Source organism: Bombus huntii, chromosome 10 (assembly GCF_024542735.1).
Source record: "Bombus huntii isolate Logan2020A chromosome 10, iyBomHunt1.1, whole genome shotgun sequence".
Taxonomy (NCBI): Eukaryota; Metazoa; Arthropoda; class Insecta; order Hymenoptera; family Apidae; genus Bombus; species Bombus huntii.
This window is the reverse complement of record NC_066247.1, coordinates 5517798-5537697: the sequence shown is the minus strand read 5'-3', so window position 1 is coordinate 5537697 and position 19900 is coordinate 5517798. Positions and strand designations below refer to the sequence as shown.

The 19900-nt window shown below is 34.2% G+C and overlaps 2 protein-coding genes across 5 annotated transcripts in view; one reads left to right on the top strand and one right to left on the bottom strand.

Annotated features, from left to right (window-relative positions):
• Nucleotides 1-19900, top strand: part of LOC126870035 (conserved oligomeric Golgi complex subunit 1) — a 257074-nt gene that overhangs the window by 184911 nt on the left and 52263 nt on the right. For 2 of the 4 annotated variants that reach the window (XM_050627391.1, XM_050627394.1), the window contains one exon: nucleotides 4804-4958. The gene's annotated coding sequence lies outside the window, so the exon portion shown is untranslated. Of the gene's footprint in view, nucleotides 1-4428; nucleotides 4546-4619; nucleotides 4658-4803; nucleotides 4959-19900 lie in introns of those variants that run through there. The other 2 variants (XM_050627392.1, XM_050627390.1) reach the window with 2 other exon arrangements.
• LOC126870127 (E3 ubiquitin-protein ligase MARCHF3-like) lies at nucleotides 10152-19594 on the bottom strand. The gene is made up of 5 exons (XM_050627611.1): nucleotides 13884-19594; nucleotides 13317-13488; nucleotides 12286-12460; nucleotides 11644-11834; nucleotides 10152-10792 (listed from the first exon to the last, which is right to left on the bottom strand). The coding sequence occupies exons 1-5, from the start codon at nucleotides 14146-14148 to the stop codon at nucleotides 10597-10599; spliced, it is 999 nt and encodes a 332-aa protein (XP_050483568.1). The 5' UTR covers nucleotides 14149-19594; the 3' UTR covers nucleotides 10152-10596.

Here is a 19900-nt window from a genome sequence, read left to right as displayed (position 1 = left end):
TTATTACACGGTTCGCTCGGGTTAGTCACGTTACTCGAATTTTACTTCAAGTAATTTGAGATCTACTTTAAATACTGCTCTTCATTTGAAATATCGTTTCGAGATTCAAGCGAAATTGAGCTTCTTTCAACTGTTCCCTCATGGTCGTAGTATCGTTCATGCTGTTGTTGCTAAAATAAACTAAGTGAACTAGGAGAACTTTGTGTTCAATCGTACCGGGAGCATTACACTTCAGCAGGGAAGAGTTTCTTTCTTCTCTTCTGTAGCTACTTATTTTAGCCGAATGTCAGATTCCAATTATATCAAACAATTTTTTCTGACATCATATTTCCTTGTCTCAATGAACCATGCTTTTGTAATATTGTCTTTTTAATACTTCACGCAATCTCTGCCATTGTTACACATATTTGAACATGCAGCATTTCTTGAAATTCTAGTTTAAGTTATCCATTACTTGAGACTATGTTGCTTGAACTCAAACAACTTCAACTTAGGTAGCTTAAATTGCACGCGTGTGAACACAAACTTTAGATCAAGCAATCAAACCTGAACAAAGCACCAGAGTAACAAATATATTCATTTTATAAATATAATCAGGTTTCTTATTACGTGATTCTTCGAACATTATTAATGTTGTGTAACGTAAGTCAGCAATTTTTCCGAAAGATGATTCATGTGATTAATATTCAATTTCAAATTACTTATCTAAATTTAAAGACCATACAAGTTTAATACTGTTGCAAAGCGAATCATTCGCTTTTATCGATCTCAATATATCATTCGAGCCATATCGTTCCGGCTGTAATAAAAGCCGCTTGAATAGATCGATAGTCATCTATCGACCGTTTTATCTCGCTCGACATACCTTCTAACGAGGGTTAAAAAATACGAGACCGACGCTTGTCCGGACGAAAGTCATAGGATTAGAAAGCCGTATTATTTATGCAGAAATTTCACGCGTTTCTGCCCCCGATTTGCGGTTAATCGTCCAAGAATGCGTTGCGTATCCTGTCGTAAAGGAAGACCGTGGCCTCGTCCTTCACGCCCACCGCAGCTTTCATTCCTTGTCCTTCTTTTGTGATACCACGGCATAAGTGCTGCTTCGAAAATTCTAAAACGTTCCAGATTTCAAGAGATTTCAAGTTTTATCAAAAGTTTAGAATGTTAAAATTTCAAGTTGTCGGATTGTAGAATTTTCGAACCTTCAAATCTAAATTTCCAGATTTCGCGGTTGCAGAAATCTAAATTTCCGAAGTTCCAAACTTCCGAATCTTTCAATATTTTAATTTCCAAAGCGCTTAATTAAAATTTTCCAGTTCCAGCGTTCTCGAAGTTTCAAATAAAAATCTCCAAATTTCTCAGTCCCGAGAGATCCTTACATTCGTGAGATTTTTAAATTCCGAGATATTCGGTATTTCCTATTTCCAAATTTCCAAGTGTTCACATTTAGAAAAACGAGAAGCTTGAAAAATTATTTCACAAAACACCGTGCATTTCTAACTATTTTAATAGATAGATTCTTTTTCCTGCGTACTCCTCCAAAGGCAAGGAGCAGACGTTCGATGCGTCACGAGCCAATAATTTGTGTCCCCCTATGGGTGTCATCCTGTTTTTACCCTTTCGAATTTACCCCGGCGGAGGCTTCATCCACTCATCTTGTGTCGTTCGTCCCGACGTTTTTTCCCCCGATCGTCTAGGAGGCTAGAAGCGTCACGTGCCGCTCGAGAATCTGGAAGAACCGGATGCATTCGCGGTGATGGCGCGTAAAAGATTCATTTCTTCCTCGCTTCGTATCCACGTGGAAAGAGAAGAGACTCTCGGTCTTCTATTTTCATCTGTACCCTCGATTGTCGAACTACGCTAGCGCGTTGTTACACTTCCATCGTTCATACCCCTCTCTTTTTTTTCTTTTTTTTTTTTTTAAATTGCTTATTCATTTCGTCATGTTACCAGCATTTTATAACTAGTTTTTTTGATATTTTATAGCGGAGTTTGAAGAAATATCAATTTCGTGGAAGCGATCATTCACGTAGATTGTTTTCTTTCTTTTCGATGTGTTATTTCTTTGGCTCTCTCTGTTTTCCCTTCCATTTCCTCTTTCTTTTTTTTTCTTTTTTAACTTGGGTGCTTGTTCAGGTGTGCGCTTATGATGAGTCCGGTTCTTGCATTTCACTTGCTGGTGGATAGCTTGGATTTGTTTGGCTTATTTGATTTACCATGATTGATGGCGTAATTGAAGCAGGAAGAATGTGGCTATTTAATTGGTATAAATGTTTGCGAAAGGGGACCATATAATATGTATTTATGTAGTTAGATCATTCCGATTAAAATAATTAATTTATGAAGTACATATTACGCTATATTATATCATAATTTAGTAATAAAAGTCAGTAAAGACCAATAATAAAATTCAGTTCGTGAGAACGACTTCAATATATCTGTCCAATTTCTTACTTTACTGGTTATCCATATCTTATTTTCTACATTTACTTATCGCGCCTGTGTATCTCGTCCTGGCAACGCAACAACATGCAGCCACTGCAATTTAATAACAAAAATTAGAAACCAGTACACCACCCTACAACCGTTTCATAAATTATCACTTTTACTAATTTCCATATGAATAGAAGACCACGCGTCGTCCCAATGCTTTTTCCAGTAAAACAGAGATACAGCTACAAGCGAGGTATAACGTGAGAATTTGTGTTACATGTTCTGAAGTACAAACCGTTAGAAACATCAGATTTTCTTATCCCCTTTACGTAAAGATAAATTTAAAACAATAATCGTAGGAATTACTTAATAATAGATTCAATTCAATTATCGACTTTAATTGCACATAAAAAGATCCTTTATTGTAATATTTCCATACAAACATCCTCATACATGTATTAGTATACATGAGATACAAAAGCTTTCAAATTCAAATTCATTGATTAAAAATGTTGGTACAATTACATACAAACACTTATGTAATGTGTAAATTATATATAAATATAATTAACATTCTCCACTTTAGAAAATATAATTGTATTCTGTGTTACGAAAGCCTTATCTTTCGTTATATCCTCTGCTTATCTTGTAAACTTTATTTGACCAAGAGAGAGAATTGAATTAGCACGCGAAAATATGCATAAGATTGCGTACGTTTAATGTGCATAGTATACGGTATGTTCGCTGTTAATAAAAATTAATTATAACATACAATTAAAATTTTCCACTAAGAGACATAGTTGCATTCTGTATTACAAATTAAACGTATCATAGAAGCATCATCTTTCGTTATATTCTATGTGTATTCATGAATCTATTTAGTAAACTTTATTTGAGAGCTATAGTATCGAAATTTAGTATACCGATTTTTGAAAAATATTGAAATATTTATTACAATCTGTTTCTCTGACATTCCCGATTTTACTGTGTCAAAGACCAGTCTGAATTGTCATGTCCACATTCAATTCAGTTTCAAACGTCCCCATGTCTATCTCATACCAAAACTTGTCTTGTCTTGCAGTAGTATCAGTGGGCTATTTCAAACTCAATCTTAAAAATTACCATTTATAACGTTGACAGAACTAGCTATATATTAATATAAATTGAACCTATGAGAATCAATAAAACCGATATACATATGTACCAAGAGCTAATGTTAAGAAATTATCTGATGCTGATAGACTTGTGACATGATAATGACTGCCGAAATATTAATAATTTTCTATATTATGAAAACGTAATTGATGGCGCGGCTATAGATTTGGTTCATGATTTTGAAAACGCGTTAACTGTGTGAAGAAAGCAGGAGTAAGGTCTAACTGTTCTAACAATTCTAAACTCTTATCTAAACTTCTGTTTAATGTCGAAAAAAGAGTATCCTTTCTGTACTTTGCATTACTTATTTTCTACAGCTATTTCAATCTTTTTATCAATGCATGACTCAACTTGAATACTATGTAAAGTTTTCACTTTAATAACTCTTATCATTAATTATATTAAATAATTACTGGATTTATTTTGCAATTATATTTAATTATGCAACAAATATATTTAGTTTGCAGCTAATATTTCAAAAATTATAAAAGTAATTCTTTTTCATTTTTGAATGATAATTTCAATTAATAAATATTAGTACTATGTTTTGCAGAAGATATGTTTAAAATTTTACTTTAAATATTTAAAAATTAAAATCCATAAATATCTCAAATTGTTTACGGTGAACATAGCTAATTTTAAAATTACACTCATTTGACCGAGAGAGAAAATTAAATTAGCGCGCGAAAGTATACATAAAAGTATGTATATACATAAGGACGCTTTGCTTATCGGAAATCGACCGAGTCCTGTTCGTGTCGGCTCGTGCCATCTCTCCCCTCCCTCTCCCCACCCTATAGCGACGCGAACCTGTTGCGCAGGGGTTTATTCTTCTGCCGAAAATCATTGCGTTAGGATGTATTACCACGTTGGAAGTATGTCATATTCATTAATTACGTAGTAATTCAATTTCGACTTTGCAACCATTTCTACGCTACGATTAACTTCATTTCCTTAGTACGTATATGTTTAATCGTTCCTTTAACCATTATTATCGTAAAGTCAAGTAGTTATTCGATATATTGTTATAGTTTTTCCGTTGGTGTTGCATCGGTGGCCATATTTGAAGGTTAGAGTCATCGCCAATTATAAGTGCCTTGTACAACGAGCTTTTGAATTCGATTATTGTTTTATTTTTATATAATTGATTTTAATAATTGCTAATTATTGGTTTATCGTATATTTGCTTTAAACTGTTGGTTTTGTTTTGTGCAGATTGTTGGCTGGTTGCATGGGTGAAATTGAGAGAATAGGAGTTTGCAATATGGACGTCGCAGGTGATCTATGATCGATAAAGCAAATTTGTGGAGGCCAGTAGAGACGCCATTGATGATTTACAGTCAACCCGTTAACATTTCACGCAGGATTTGGTAATGTTTGCATTTTGATGATATGTATAACACAGATATACGTTTAGTAGTTCTAGTTTTTAACTGTTCTATCTATACTATATAGTTTTGTAAATTGAGAGAACTGTATTTAAAATTCATGAAGCTCGATACCTATTCGATATGTAGTAGCAGAAAAAGACTGAATATTTTTTCTTTCTTAGTAGAATTTTCATAATATTATCATGAATTCGTATTCCGTATACCAATGAGGCATGGTTGAATTGGTTAATTATATTTTTATGAAAATGAAGTTAGAACAGTTAAGAAGTAAGACGACGGTATGCATACGTTTATATCCACTTTTTATTGATTCATTGTCAAATTATAATATTAGTAGGTATCTACCTACTAATCTAACTTATCTAAGTTGCTATTTAATTTATTTCTATACAAATAGATTGGTAATTAACGTATGCATAATTAAGAGTGATATTTAAGTAAATAAAGAAGTATAAAGTAGATAAGTAGAAAATAGATACGTAATTAAGTAGATAAAATAACATAATTCTTTATGAGAGATATTTCACTTTCTTAATTTATTTTAAATATCAGTTATACTAAATTTTTATTCTAATGAGGAAATAATATTTACAATCTTTATGTTAAAAATAAATGAAATAAAGTCTCATGCAGAGTTATACAAGTAGTTAAAAATTTAATTTGAACTTTGAATTTGAAAATTTATTTAATTAATGAATAAATGAATAAATTAATCGTTTTACATGATGATTAATTTAATCATTTTTCCTAGTGATTAAATCAATCACTTTGTATAGTAATTAAGTTAATCATTTTGCGAACATACATCAAAAGGAGAATTTGTTTCTAAATTGATATTTGAAATTAAACATTAATTTTTGCTCATAAATGGACAATCATCATTTGATATACAATTATTAATTGCATCAATGTGATAAAGTTTGATGTATACTTATTTTTAATTATATCACCGTGTCATGGTTATGAATTATACAATATGTGCAGCAAGTAATCTGAGCTGGTTACTTGCGATCGTGATTACGCAGTTAGGTAGCTATATGATTTATAAGGTTACAAATTAAAATTTATTAGAATGTAATTTTCTTAATTGAATATTCATGGTAATTCTTAACTCAATGATTGGTAATTGTAAAAAGAAAAGGGGATCGGATTAATATACATCTATCTGCTTTTCAAGATCGTGTATCCTAATTAGCTTAAAGTTATTGTTTGTAAGAAAATATTCATGATATATCATAGGATTATCCTACATTTGCTAGCTTGAACTTTGACAGGTTCTAAAACGCAGAGCTTCGTGAACTAAAGTTTTAAAGCTTTCAAAGTTAAATGCTAAAATATAGGAAGATACATTTTGAAGTTTCTCCAAGCTGGGAGAGCTCAACCTTCAAGAATGAAACTTCAAGGCTTCGAAATCTGCATTTTAACCTTACAAGGCCTGAAGAAATGACCGGTTCCAAAATTTAATTTGAAATTGTACATTCATTGTTACTTCTTTTGTTAACACAACTTTGTGTTAATTCTTATATCATCTGATTAATCAGTTTCTCAATTTTTGTTAATATAAGAATTTACATAAAGTTAGACGAACAAAAGAAATAACAATGAATGTACGATTTAAAATCAAATTTTGAAACCGAGCCTGGTAACGTTTTAGTGTTAAACCTGCGAAAACTAAATGGGGAAGGAAATTGCAAAAGGTGAGTCGTAGAACTTCAAACATTCAGACTTTAATCATCAGAACGAAATGCATTGCGTGTCAGGTCTAACCTTGCGTGTCAAGTGGAAGCAGGAAGTGTCGTCGTCGTCTACATGAACTAATCCTGTATAACTACTATCCAGGTACCATCTAAAATCTAGAAGACCCTAGGAGTCCGCAAACAGTTGCCAACGATAACGATAAAGTTATCTATGTTTCCTGAATACAAATGAGCGTATTATGTAAATTTACTTTCCATCGAAACATCCGAATCGAAGTTTTATTAGAGAAAAATGAATGTGGGAGCTGGTACGTTGCAAGTGTACATGGGTGGGAATTAAGATAAAAACGCTATTAAAGGGTACAAGACGCTTCAAACTTACGTATGCAAATGGTAATTGTTATTAGAAAGAGGGGCGTAGTTTCTGAAATTGCTCGGATTAAGTTGTAACGTTTTTTCAAATGGCCATTGATACAGACATCGGAGTATCTATTTATTTGAACGATGTGTATAAGTTTCTTTTATTTAGGATTTTATGTACTTATATGTACCCTTCGTTACCGATAAGGATTCTTTTATTTTCTTAGAAAGTTAGACTCGCTTCTTACTTGCACCTGCCACGCTATATGTATGTCTGATACGAGTTTTCTATGTAATTTAAGGGCGTTCGTTATTCCTGTAATGATGTTTGATATTTATAGTTTCTGCAGTTAGAAGATTCTATAAACTGCCTTTATGTTCTTCTTTTACTTTTCCCCGTTCTTAGTTATTTTCTGGAAAAATTGTACATATCTTGATTTCACGGAGTGAGACTGCTATTGCTAATTAGTTTCTTGCGATTCACGGGATGGAATGTTATTCGATATTGTAGTATACGATCACTGCAATATTTTATATCTTCGTTATAGCCTCTCAACCACCTTCGAAACCAATTATATTTATTTATATAATATTAATCGTCGCATCAAATAAATTATACGTATTACAGATACATATACAGTACACCAAACAACATAAAAATTGTTTTTTTAATTTATTCATTTCTTCAAGATTCTAAGTCTTAAACTTGATCTGCCCTCCTGAAAGAACCAAAGAACGCATTTTGGTTCATGAAAAACCATAGAATCTAATCTTAGCATCTTAATCTCTACCTAATCCAACCTCGTATATCAATTCATACATATACAGGGTGTCTCACCTAACGCCGCCACCTCAGATACTCTCATATTTGTGGCGATACAGAAAAGTGCTCCAGACAAAAGTTGTACGGTACCTGTGCTTTTGTCCATTCGATCTTGCAAGGGTCTTGCAACGTCCATTAAAAGTGACATTAAGATTTGTAAATTTTAAAGTTTCTTTCTCCACAGTGGATAATACAAAACAGACGTGAGTTTGTAGTGTTTCGAAAACGTCTGAATATCAGTTACGAGAATATGTAATAAAGAATGGACGTATTGATTAAACCACCTTTACAGGACGTTTTAAAATCATCGACAGGTCGAATAGATAAAAAAGCACAGTACCTCGATACCGCACAAGCATCGTCACAGATAGACAGTAATCAAAGGTGGCAGAGCCAGGTGAGACACCCTGTTTATTATCCTGTACTATTTATCTTTTCTTACAATTTTCTAAATCACCCTATATAACTTCAAAAGCAAGCTTCGCCCGCCTCATCCCACGAATCATACACACTTCATAAACCATTTTTCTTGAAAGTAGACCTGCAACTCTTCAGAACCTTAAGACGTCCCTGTTATTTAAAAATCCCGCCTTCGTTCGCATTAACGCGAGAAGCGGTTTTATTAAAAAGAAATCACAAGGCGTGTGTATGGCGAGGCTTCTCGAGGTCGAACAACGTTATCTAACGAGATAAACGCCAATCCAATAAACATTGTAGAAAGAGCAGAAACGGCTTAGCTGTCCGTCGAGAGGGGAGTGTGCAATTATACGAATGCTTATTAAAACGCAGCCGCTTTATCGCCGCTAATTTCACGTGAAACGGGCAGAAAATTGAGTTTCTTGGTTTCTGCGAGGCATGTGCTGGTGAAATAAGAGGACAGAGCCAGCGGGAAATGCCGGTTCCGAAAAATAAACGACGAGGCTCAAAGATGGAATACACGACAGTAGGTGGTGCAAAGAGAGCAAACCGAAGGATTCAGAGCTGGTTGTGGTTTAATGACCTCTGCTATCCTCTTTTTTCTCGCGTATCTCGTATGAGATAATGCGATGCACATGCTTACGGAACATTTATTTATTTTTTTTCGCAAAATTGAACATCGGAGACGATTCGTATTTGCGAGAGACTTGCTCATTTTTGGTGCTTCGTGGATTGAACCTGTTGCGCTTGTTCGATCGAGAGGATGAATTTTTGGGAGAGAAGAGAGTTAATTTCGATGGGAATTGGAATCTCCGATGACCGAACGAGCGCGAAACTGGGAAGAATAAAAGCGTGGAATTTTGTGGAACGTTAAATGTTTCTGGTAGAAGAAACAGTTTGCAAAAGTGGGAACAGCGATGAGAAGAATGAGAAAATGAAAATTAACAAGTTGAGAAATTGACGAACTTTCGGGAATTTAGAAGCTTGGATATTAGCATTAAATATTTGTAAATCTGACACTTTGAAAACTCGAATATTCTGAAGATTTAAAATTCAAGTATTTGAAAATGTAATTTAGAGTTAGTTTACCCCGGGATTGAATCTGTTTTTGGAAAAAAGAATGAGAAAAAGAATGAGAAAGTCCTAGCATTTAGAAGAAAAATATTCTTCTTTCCATAGATAAATTGAATTTATATTGTTTAGAAAGATATTATATCAATTGGCTTTTCAGTTATCGTACACGCCAGTCTAGAAAAAAATTATTAAACGTGACCGTTCAAAAACTTGATAAACAATAAGAAGAACTGAAATAACAAAAATTACATTTCTACTTGAAAACTATATTTACATTCTGAAAAGTCTGTTCTTATATAACCAGTAGTTAACTTAAAAAAAAATTCATGAAAATGAATTGCTTTCATCGCTGTTTCCGACTGCAAGAAAGTAAAATCATCCCTCTTTTGGTTAGCCGAATTAAATCGTGACGCGTCTCTCTTGTAATAACTTTCGATCTATCGAAAGTGAACTGCAACGGTACCTTTAATCATGGACAACTTCTGGAACCTGGTTTACCCAGTTAACTTTTATTTTTACTCTCATAACTTTCTACAAGAGCAAGGAAATATTTTCGAACTTTTCCCTTCTGTATTTTCCATTTAAATTCCATCCTCACTTTCGTTCGTCTTTATGTTGAATCTTCTTCGCTTACGCAACTCTTTCTGGTTCTTCATCTTCCTCGATGCACAAAGCGTAAATCTTTGTACATTAAGAAACTTCTAAGAAACTATTTTCTAATTTAAAACATTTAATAATATGAAAATGAGAAAACAGTGATCTTTACTCTAACATGTTTTAATTTATTCAATTTGCAGAAATCAGAAAACGAAAAGAGAACTACTTCTTCCTGCAAAGATTACTCACAATAACAGCGAAATAAAAAGAAGCAAGCCATCGTACAATGGAATTGTTTTATTAGTAACAGCCTAATTAGTAGAATTAATGTTTTATTAGTAACAGCGCAGCTATTTGAAATTTCACAACAATCTTGAGCAAGTCACTATTAATCGTTATCATAAGATGAACCAAAATTATAAATAACACTATTGCAAGAATAATGGCGAACATGATGCTGACAGCTGATTTTTATAAATTATATCAACTTTCCGATTTATTCTCGTACGAAGATAACAGACAACCGGAAGCGACGTGGAAACTCATGCAGTTTGATGCGATTAATTGTCCTCGATGGTTAGTAACCAGCTCGATTAGAGCCGCCTTTTAATGAAACCAAATTACCAGCAATTAAATCTTGCGTGTAGATTCATTCGGACCGATCGATCGACGTGACGTCGCGTATTTCCATCGTCTCGTCGTCCGCGTACGGCCTCTGCTGGTGAAGATGGTTATCGGTGGTCCTTTCTTGCCTCGAATTCGTTTCAGCGTTGTTGAAGTCGTCAGGAACCAAACGTATGACGAAATTGCTCCTCCAATAACGGCGCCATCTACGCCCGTGCAGTCTGATAATTTACACGGTCGCTTAACCAGGTTATTAAGTTGTATCGGTAAATTATTAACCAGATAGATTTATAGAACAGGACTGGTAAATAAGATAAGAACCTGATTACGAGCGTGATTTAGTTAACGAAACTCGATACGATAAATCTGCATTGAATTGGCATAATATTTTTATTTAATGGTAATACGCCACTAAATGATAGTTTTGCTAGAATAGTGAATAAATGACAATATTGTAGTTGGAGGCGAAGGCGAGGTAAAGCGATTCGAAACGGAAAAAAGAATGATGCGAGTGGAAGAGCGAGTTGTTTGATGGAATTCGCCATCACAGTCAGATTAATTTTCTTCGACTATGTATATAAGTATTTGTATGGATTATGGTTTGCGAACTTCTTTTCAGGTAACGTAATATCATCGTGAAAATGCAGGCATGTGGTAATTAACGCTAGAGCTACTGCTCGCGTAATAAATGTTCTGTATGATTCAAATGATATTAATTCAAATAGATAATTCTATATAATTGTGTCTCTATGTAAATCAGAATCAATATTGATTTCTGCAAAATTATCTGTATGCTTGCGGCAATTGTAAAAAGAAGCAAATCTAAAATCCGTCGTTTTTTAGGGTTCGATGATACGTCCAGTGTTAGCATTTTGGAACACTTGGCCGAATTACTATACAATCTCCATGGTGAAATGAAATGTGATTGATTCTGTTCGATTATGTGTACAAATATCTATGTTCATTTTGTGTGGCCTGGGAATTTCTTTTTTCTTTTTTGGTTTTTTGGGGGGAATATAATATAATACGTGAGATGTAGAAACGGAGGAAAGGAAAATGATAATGAACACACCTGGCCAGAGTAATTATCCAACCCCAGTAAGCGATTAGAGTAAGGGAACAAGTGGGAAGCATGGCAACGATCATCCAGGGCATCTCTTGCAGGCCTCGTTTTAGCAACATTCTTAGAGCCAGGACACAGATGTAGCAGGAAAACAGGGCTAATGGCGTGGTGACTACTAGATACAATATATCTAGAAGCATCTGGAAATATAGCGTTTTCCTTTCAATGAATTATATTTGGGACAAGAGTTTGTATTCTTCGAGACAATTTGATTTGATTTCAAAGGCAAAAAGCTCTGTAACAGAGCATATTCAGAAACATATTAGCATAACATTTGTATTACTTCAAAGAGTCATTTTTAATCAGAAATTGAATTGCAATTATTTTTTCTAAAGATGATATTTTGTCAAAATTTTTCTGGAAAAGAAGGATAATGAATTCTGTAAAAGAATTTCTCCACGACATAGTGGGAAAATGAAAGTGAAAGTGGTATCATAGCGTACGATTAATTGATTCAAAGAATACTACTTAATAAAAATGGACTTTGATGTTTCTCATAAAAATATGGAATATTATGAGAATTATTGACTTATGAAATAATGATAATGTGGATCATCTTTAGGTGAATGGTGAACGATGAATATGTCTTACCTGTCGAGTCACTATCACGGTATTGAACCATATTACAACACTACGGATGATGTTGTGACGTGGTACTCTTTTAGTGGCGTACTTGTAGCCGCAAAGCTCGCATCTAGAGTGACCCGATTCTGTCAGCCATCTTTCAAGACATTCTACGTGTACCAGCGCTACTGTCCCACGACACCTGTCACGTTTATCCAAAATAATAAATGCATTTAAATATTCTATATCAAGAGTCATCGATCACGTAAGATTCTTTGCTTTGAATAAATAATTTCATTGAATTATTGAAACATTTACCAATCGATAATCTATTAATACAGTACATTTAGTAAATCAGTTTGAAGCTTGAATACATTCTTACCTGAGAATATTGTCAGAAAAATCAAACAGTTGAGAATGAAATAATAAATGGATCAAAATATTATTTAACCGAGAATCATCAATCATGTAAGTCTTTTTCGTTTGAATAAATAATTCCTATTGAAACGTTTACCAATCGATAACTTACTAATACATTACATTTAGCAAATCAATTTGAAGCTACAAAAGTTCTTGCAACGTATCGCAAGAAAGAAAATTCTTACTCGAGACTGTTGACAGAAAAATTAGATAATCGAAAATAAAAGGCGGAGATAAGAAATCCTTGAACACTGAAAAGTATCAGGAAAACGGGAAATTGAATAATTAGAAGCTCGAAGTATCTAAAATTTCCGTCAAATGTAAGAAATTTTGAAATAAATTTTTAAAAAACGCGAGAAAAATGCAACACAATTTCAATTTCAGAAATTCTACTAACGGATACATCGACATATTCTCTGAATCATTCTCTTGGCAAATCAGAAATATATTTCTGATTTTATAATTGCATCAGAGCATCGATGTTAGTCTATGGAAAAGAGTTAAGCATTGGGTAGATCGAAACTGATAATATCTTAATCTAGATGTGACTGAAACTATGTATTCCTGTTATTACAAGATGCAGTGTAGGAATCCGATTAGCCGGACAGATAAATTGTAGTGGACATCGATAAGCTCACTTGCAAGCTGAGATCAAAGGGCCGAGATACGCGTAGGACGATAATGTCGACGTTTGACTGTCAACTCCACGAATAGGTTGGTTCTGTCTTTCGTAACTGGCTCGATTCTCGTCGACCGTTGAGAAACTGCCCATGTGGCATATTCGACAAATATCTCCGGACACCCGAGACTCTATAAAGAATTTTTGGATATTTTTTGGAAATAATAAGATTCTTTATGTAAAACGTGTTCGTTATAATAATATGGAAAAATAATGGAAAGAAGATGATTGCAGAGAAAACTAATAGAAACGATAGAAAGGTTCATATCGAGGAAACAAAACAAAATAACATAGTTATAGTATAATAGATCACTTGTTTATATAATATAGTACATTTAGCAATTTGCCTATTTTAAAGTGTAGCTTGTCGTAAAAATAATTAATAAACTTTTTGTAGGATAGAAGAAGAAATGTACGAAATTGACATCTTGAAAGAAATGTACATCTTCGAAACCGTGATGTCTGGAATGTACTTCGATTGAAACTTAAAAAAATCATCACCTGCTCCATATTACCATGAACCTACCATCATCGCTCCCTTTCTGATCGGCCAAGCTTCTCTTTACGCCTCCTTCGTCCCTCGTTCTTTGCTCGATAGAAGCTTTGTGGCCGGACGTCACAGCCTCGACACACGATCGTTTACCACCGAGATTTTGCAACAGGATTTGCTTATCCGTAGACAGATCTGAAACGAGATGACGCGAGCCCCGAAACGGGTTGAGAATGGCCCGCGTCCGTGAGATGGTCGATCGAATCGTTGTCCTAACCTGTATCGTTGGCGGCGTCGTCATCAGGCTGATCGTTTGACATCAAAAAGGCGGCTGCGTCATTGTGTCGGGCCGTGGAGCCGTGAATTTTTCGCCGCTGGTTGTCTGTCGCGATCGCGATCAGTCCTGCTGCTTTATTTCGAACGGTGCATCAGGACTGATTCGTCCTGGATCTCGTATCGTGATTTTGTACCTACCGCAACGTCGGACTCAGTGAATCCATCTTTTAACCGTCACGAAACTCGCCGCACCTGATGCGACAGTTGAAGGCTCAACGAAAGCGAGAATGGAGAGTAAAGGCCTGTTCACACGTGGCAGAAATCAAGAGTAAGAGAAAGTTTAAAGAGAAAGGAGTGAGATCGAAAGTTTGTACAAATTACTAAAATCTATTTAAAATGCTCTTTTCATCGTCGTAAAACTCAGCGCCGAAGAGTAAAGCCCCCTTCACACGTGGGAGAAACGAAAGTGGCGGTATAACGATGACTTGTTAATTTTCCAATTGGAAAAATGAGTTATTATACCGAGGCAATTGGTACGAAAAAGAAGAAAAGTGGCAGCTGAGTTTGAAACGGAAATTTATACGCGTTAATTTGATTTTAGCGAGTCGATGGTATTTATTTCGTTATTGGGTAAAGCCTCATTCACGTTTGACACGAGACGAATCGATGGTACATAGGGTTGAACTGAGATTTATATTGAGATTCATGGAATTTACGAGTTACAGTTTGATACAATATAGCTTCATTGCAACATTATTGTAGTATATTAACTGTATACTATCAATGTTGTAATTTGATGTTGCGATCGTATTTTATTACTAAATAGAAGAACTGAAATGAATGAAATTATATATAGGTTCCTTGAGTGGAAAATTGCAGATTTATTTGTCGTAGTTTAATATAGTAGGATCACGTAGTAACATCAAATTCGATGTACTATCAACTTCGCGATTCGATACTATTTATGTTATTTCTAAGTAGAGTCTCATTTGCGCTTAGCAACGGAAGATTAATGGCGCTTAATGTAGAGTTAAGGTTTACGCGTTTTATTGTCGAATCTAAATATTATAGTTTGAGATTGTAGAAGCTTGTAGTAATTCTGCAGTTGGTATACCATTGAAATTATGATTTAACGACTATCTCATTACTGACTAAAGTTTCGCTCACGCCTACGAAAGGTAAATTGATGGTTCGTATACAAATTTAAGTGAGAAGATTATACTAAACTTCGCATAACTTACGTGTAATACTGTGATGTGGAAAAAATCTGTAGTAATATGAAAGGCGCACATCATAATTCATTAAAATTAAAAATCAAGTAAAGCCGTATTTATTCTGGGAAAAAACAGGTTAATAATGTGTAAAACGAGTTAGAGATTTATATTAAAATTCGCATGATGTATGTTATAATTCGTTATATTAGTCTTGCAACATTATCCAAGCCCGTATATCATGTTTCTGTGGAGTTTGAGTATAGATTAAAGTCCTGTTCGCGCTTGAAAGAAACGAAATAATACTATGTAAATTTCAGTGGATAATTTATGTAAGAATTAACATGAATTCTATATTACTGTCTAATAATAATAATACTGACATTCCGTGCGTTAATTTCATGGAATTGAAGCACCGAGTAAGGCCACGTTCGCACTTGGAAATAGAGTTCAAACATGTGACGTTGAATTCGGTATTTTTTAGAAAGATCATGTGACATGAATCATCAACACGTTATACTAATATGCTGTAATTAGACTGTCGATTGTTATGCATTTATGAGAAATTTCAAATTGCAAAAATACACAAAATGCTTGCCATGTGCAAAGCATAAAAGATATTCAAAGTGATGTAAATATTACAATATTTAATAGGTGAAATAAATTTTCATGTATGTAGGTTGCATTTCCTCATATCATGCTAATAATGCACACGCATTATAGTATATTAATATGATAATATTGGTAATACCTACTAATATTGATAATTTGATCATCGAGAAATAAAGCCTTATTCACGCTTAAGAGAGAATGTTATAACGGAAACATAAAAGTTTCGATAGTATAAGGTTGCGATATTATCCATGATAATGTTGCTTTTATCTACTTAGTTAAACTTCAAATGCTATGTAAAGCTGCATTCACGCTTGAAAAAAGAATCTGGCGATTCAGTTACGGTCTGTAGGGAGATTTGCATCCTCGATACGCTATCTGGTAGTCACATTACCATTGTATTCACATTCCGACTCGCTGGAGATTAAATCCCATTGTTGCCCTATTAAGCCCTATACATACTACGAAAAGAAAGCTTTCGCGAAACCGTTCTGATCCATCCAGTTTCTTGCAACCTGGTCAGGCAGGATTTTACGAGCTACATTGACGCGATGACAAATAATATTGTCATCGTGTTAAGTCACGCAGTACCGTCATCGCATTCAGTCACGTGCACACCGGTATAAAAACTTAATAACGTCGTCTCTTTTAATTGCTTCGACATAACTCGAATTCTGAGGTAATCTGTAATTTTAGCATTGAATCTCGAGCTGATTTATTCAACATATATACAAACCTGACGTATCAGTTCATCATAGTTGAGCAAATATACAGAGTGTCTCATGCACAATTAGATTTTCCACGTATTACATTTAATAGCATGTGTCAGATACTTTACTTAACAGTTATTAGATGAACCAATTAATTTGTTGTCTTTTGAAAGATAATTTTCGAAATGGCCAGCGACATTGAGTTACGTGATGCTTTCGTTGTAGAGCAAGTAAAACGACGAAAAGAAATTTTAATTTAAAGCAGAGCAATATTATATTGTATGTTATATTATAATATGCTATATTAATAGCAATATTACTGAATTCTAGTAATTACTAAACTTTCCTTTTTTTCTATATGTATACTACATTTGTCAAAATTGAACTTGAAATATTTTGTAAATTATTCTCAAGCAGAAGTTCTGTAGTTAAGAAGATCTGTAGTCTGATTTGAAAAAAGAAAAATGTACCTTAAAATTGTTTGAAAGCCTCCACTTGCAGCACACAGGCATATTCGTTAAACCGTGAGTTCCTTCAAAATCATTTAATGTTACTTCATGAAATTGTCTCAGAGTGATTTGAGTCATCGAAGTTTCATCCCATAAAATCCACCTACGTATTTCGCTCGCATATAAATTTGCAACCTTATCTCATGATATTCCGTTATTATACGGTAAAGACTAAAAAAAAAAAAAAAGAAAAAGACTAGCAACAGATTAATCTACTCATTGAGATAATGGGATTCGCGCATAAAGCCTAATTTACGCGTGTAATCTAAACCGATATAATGCAGTCACGCAACTTGCAAGCGATTTTCCGCAGAAGGTGGCAATCTTTTAACATAGCGTCAATGACAGGCGTATCGACTTGCTACGATTCGTCGATAACTAATTATCGTGAGAAAGCATGCACTTACGCATCGAAAGCACGACCAATCAAACCCATAGAAACATGATCTTGTTTGGCAACTTTGGGCGTTGCCAGTGATGGAAAAAGTCTTGCAACCGTGTCACGTAGCGAATTGATGGTATGCAAAGTACAAAACGTAGCATGTACGGGGCTAGCTATCGACGTCTCATCTTGTATAAATTGCAATCAAGTCTTGTAATGCAACTTCATCCTGCCGCCTGGTCGCATTTGCAAGAAAATCTTGTCGCATGACGTAAATACTACCATTGAACAGTAGGGGTGAATTAAGATATAAAGGAGATATACTTATCACGGTTAGCAATTTATAATTGTCCTTTTGATCGATGAAGGTGTTCTCAATGATTTATTCCTGGCTTTCAAAGTGCTACACGTTTCTTCTTTGTAGCTTTTTCGTCTACCGAATTGGAATTTTTGGAATTTATCGTTGCAGGAACGAGGTTTGCCAGCTTTGCTTAGAGAAATTAAATAAAGTTTCAAATTAATTAAAGTTTTATTTAATTTTTTATTACACCCAGTACGTGAAATGTGGTTTATGGAAAACAAGGAAAATTTAGTAATTATGTTATAACAAACTGTGTTCTAATAATATTATTATTACTAGTAATCGTATTATTTAATTGCATCAATAGCTATGCAAATTAATTCGCTAGCTTTGTATTTAATCAAGTACAACGCCTTAAAACTTGAAACCCTCGCGATGATCAGATCACGTATTTGTGGTTTCACGGATTTTGTTCGTGTTTTTATTAGTATTGGGTTGTCCCAAAGGTCTCTTTCGTCTTACAAAGAAATAATAAAGAGGCGTACAACATTTTCTGCTTTATATCTCGTTGTATTACTACAAAATGGATCATACATAATTCAATAAAATAATATAAAAAGAAAAACGTTGTGCATCTACGTTATTTCCTTATAAAACGAAGGAAACTTTTCGGACAGCTTAATTACTTTGCGTTTTGTTCCGTCGTTTCTTAAATGTTCCCCTTCACTTCACATCCTTCTGTCTTAGTTCCGATGAAGCGAACTGGAATATTCGCAAAACGACGGAGTGAAGCGCGACGTATTCATAAAAACAAGAAGCGCAAACTTGTTAGTAGCAACTGCGTTGCGAGTTAAAATTAATGATATCAAAACAGAGTAACAAGAAACGAATACGTCAAGCAGTATCACACAAAGAAGAAAATAATAACAGAATGATTACAATTTTTGTCATTGTGAATACGACTGCGAGTAAAATTGCGAGAATGTCCTCGAGCAAGAATGACTTTCGAATTCATAACACAAGCAAAGAAGATTCGATAGTATAAATAATAAGGAAAACCCGTTTCACTCTGATATAGTTTGGTAAGGCTAATTAGGTTCGTGGTCGGACAAATCTCGAACAGGAAGTGGCGGCGCGTGGCCACTATAAATCGTCGTGGCTAAAACGATTACCGCAATTTCCCGAAATCTCATGCGTGCACCTGATGAACGGATCACGCCACGAGATTTCAGCGTGTCCGTCGAGCTTTTAACGCTTCCGCAGTCTAGCGTCCATGGTATTTCGAAATGAGTTTCCGGTGAATTAAATTTGCGAATTTTATTATTAGAACGGTTGATCAGCGGCTTCCGGAATCCCAATTTCCATGTTTCCGCTGATTAATTTCACGTGCTCGGTAATTAGTAGGCTCGTATTAGTAATTATCTTATAACATAATCACCGCTACTGATAATTGTGTTCTAATAATATGACTATTACTAGTAGTCGTATTATTTAATTATATCATTAGCTATGCAAATTAATTCGCTAGCTTTACATATTTAATCATCTGCAACAGCTTAAAATTTTTAATTCTCACGACGATCGAATGACGTATATGGAACTTGTTCGTTTTATTTTATTGCAAACTTTGATGAATGTTTTCAGATAGATTGGGTAGATTGTTTTAAATTGTACTGTCAAATGTGTTATATACAGGGTGGTTGGTAACTGGTGGTACAAGCGGAAAGGGGGTGTATAAAAATTGAAAAATTTAAAAATTGTAAAAATTAAAAAAAAAACGAAAAATTTTTATTCTATATTTTCGACTTCTTTTTTCGCGTAGAATCACCCCCTTTCCGCTTGTACCGCCAGTTACCAACCACCCTGTATATAGTTAGAATAATATAGAGTTTGATCTTCTATAGTATATTAAGTTTTATTCATTTTGTGCTTTTTCTTCTTTTTTGAAAAATTGTAAGATTAAGTAGGAACTTCTGGATGGATGTAGCTTAATATTTTTGGAGTGACTCTGTTTGCACATTTTAACGTTAGCTTGAATTTAGAGTGTCTTCC

What these genes read in the sequence shown, in the direction of transcription:
- LOC126870127 (XM_050627611.1), bottom strand. Translation starts at nt 14,148, where the DNA reads ATGACGACGCCGCCAACGATACAGGTTAGGACAACGATTCGATCGACC. An exon ending in TCAGAAAGGGAGCGATGATG is followed by an intron (nt 13,489 to 13,883) that starts GTAGGTTCATGG and finishes AATTCTTTATAG; the next exon opens with AGTCTCGGGTGTCCGGAGAT. An exon ending in TGGATAATTACTCTGGCCAG is followed by an intron (nt 10,793 to 11,643) that starts GTGTGTTCATTA and finishes GTAAATTATCAG; the next exon opens with ACTGCACGGGCGTAGATGGC.